Source organism: Galeopterus variegatus, unplaced genomic scaffold (assembly GCF_000696425.1).
Source record: "Galeopterus variegatus unplaced genomic scaffold, G_variegatus-3.0.2 Scaffold18191, whole genome shotgun sequence".
NCBI classification, from domain to species: Eukaryota; Metazoa; Chordata; class Mammalia; order Dermoptera; family Cynocephalidae; genus Galeopterus; species Galeopterus variegatus.
The window spans coordinates 5,914-7,907 of record NW_007744302.1 but is presented as its reverse complement, the minus strand read 5'-3'; the positions used below and the strand labels follow the sequence as shown (position 1 = coordinate 7,907).

Sequence of the window (1,994 nt, the reverse complement as noted above, 5' to 3'; positions counted from 1 at the left end):
CCCTCTCCTACCCGCCACCCTGTGACTGCTGACCTCCACCTGACAGTTCCACTTGTACTTCCGAGCCCTCTTCTATTCTCTACTCTCATATCAGAAAGACAGTTAATGCCGTGTCTCTATCATCTCCACGTGACAATCAGTCATAGATGACCGGTTCTTCTCCCCAGTTTGCAATTCCTCCCCTGTCCAGAATGCTCTGATTCTTTAAGTCAGGCCTTTATTCATTTACCCCATTGGTGAGTATTCATTTTTCCTCAGCTTGCTGTGAAAAGACCCAGTTGAGACCCATTTCTGTAATCATCTCTCTTAAAAGGTCACGTAAAACTTACTGGATTTTTTTAAAGTTCTTTCATTTCTTTTGACTCCTGGGAGTTGTTATATATAAAAACAAACATGACCTCATTTTGTGCAAAACCACAGGAGTGACATTGAGGTTTCACTGTGATATCTGTATCTCACTCCGCTGTCAGCAGCATGGCTGATAATGATCAGGACTCTCCAGAGATGCTTCTAGAAGAAACCTGCTACATCTGACAGCACACACTTCACTACTCAGCTGGCCCAGAGCTGTTTTCCACAGGTCAATCCCAAATCTCTATAAAAATCCATACATACATGCACACACACACACACACACACACACACACAAGTGCACAGGTGCGTACATACAAGAGAGAACCAAGGTCAGAAACAGTGGTTGACGCATTCAGTAGGCTGCTCTCATTTTACAGAAGTTACACTTCTGCCAGCAGAACCTCGGGCTATGTCATCAGTAGACTGCAAAGCCCTTCCTGTCCGCCTCCCCGCAGCACTGTCCCTGGCTGCAGGTTTGTGATTGGCTGCCAAAGACACACCTCCTCCACTAGCACCATCACCTGGCACCCTAAAAACTAGACTAAGATGTGTCTATGTCAATCCCATCCCTCCTCCCCAGTCTGAAGATGCCACCCAGAGAGCTGACACGGCCCCACCACCTCCACGCTACACGTAATACCATTGATTTCATTGACCAGGGGATCTAGACAACAGGAGCGGCTGAATTNCTGACAGCACACACTTCACTACTCAGCTGGCCCAGAGCTGTTTTCCACAGGTCAATCCCAAAACTCTATAAAAATACATACATACATGCATCCATACACATGTGCACAGGTGCGTACATACAAGAGAGAACCAAGGTCAGAAACAGTGGTTGACGCATTCAGTAGGCTGCTCTCATTTTACAGAAGTTACACTTCTGCCAGCAGAACCTCGGGCTATGTCATCAGTAGACTGCAAAGCCCTTCCTGTCCGCCTCCCCGCAGCACTGTCCCTGGCTGCAGGTTTGTGATTGGCTGCCAAAGACACGCCTCCTCCACTAGCACCATCACCTGGCACCCTAAAAACTAGACTAAGATGTGTCTATGTCAATCCCATCCCTCCTCCCCAGTCTGAAGATGCCACCCAGAGAGCTGACACGGCCTCACCACCTCCACGCTACACGTAATACCATTGATTTCATTGACCAGGGGATCTAGACAACAGGAGCGGCTGAATTTTAAAACTGACTTTCATTCCATCTTCACTTATCACTGACAAAGATCTCCAAAAGCAAATCCTATTAAGGTAATCTCCTTTCATTAAGATCACTAAGAAATTAAACATAGGGAGACTATTATTTTCAATAGTGAAGTATTGTTTCGTCTTGTGGAAAGAGTGGGAGAGAAATTAATGCATGATTGCTTGACCTTTCCGATTAATGTATATTTGAGTTGCTGAACAAAGGCCAAGAGTGCTATGAAATATATTAAAACAAAGGGCTACTCACCCCATTTGGAAAAAGTAAGATCCCCAGTCATCCAGCTCCGCTGGCCAAAACTCCAGAATGTAATTGTGCAAAGTAATTCTGGGTGAACTGCTTGGGTTTAGCTCAACACATCCACGGGATTTGCTACTTTCGTACCATCTTATGGTGGTTGTTTCATTCTCACGTGCAGGTGAAAATAAGCAATATT

At 45.6% G+C, this 1,994-nt stretch overlaps 1 protein-coding gene across 1 annotated transcript in view; it reads right to left on the bottom strand.

Moving 5' to 3' along the window:
- Positions 1 to 1,994, bottom strand: part of LOC103582855 (interleukin-18 receptor 1-like) — a gene marked incomplete at its 3' end in the record, with an annotated part of 10,826 nt that overhangs the window by 3,268 nt on the left and 5,564 nt on the right. The window contains exon 3 of the mRNA XM_008564332.1: positions 1,808 to 1,965. Within this exon, the coding sequence (XP_008562554.1) occupies positions 1,808 to 1,965 (158 nt within the window). The remainder of the gene's footprint in view (positions 1 to 1,807; positions 1,966 to 1,994) is intronic.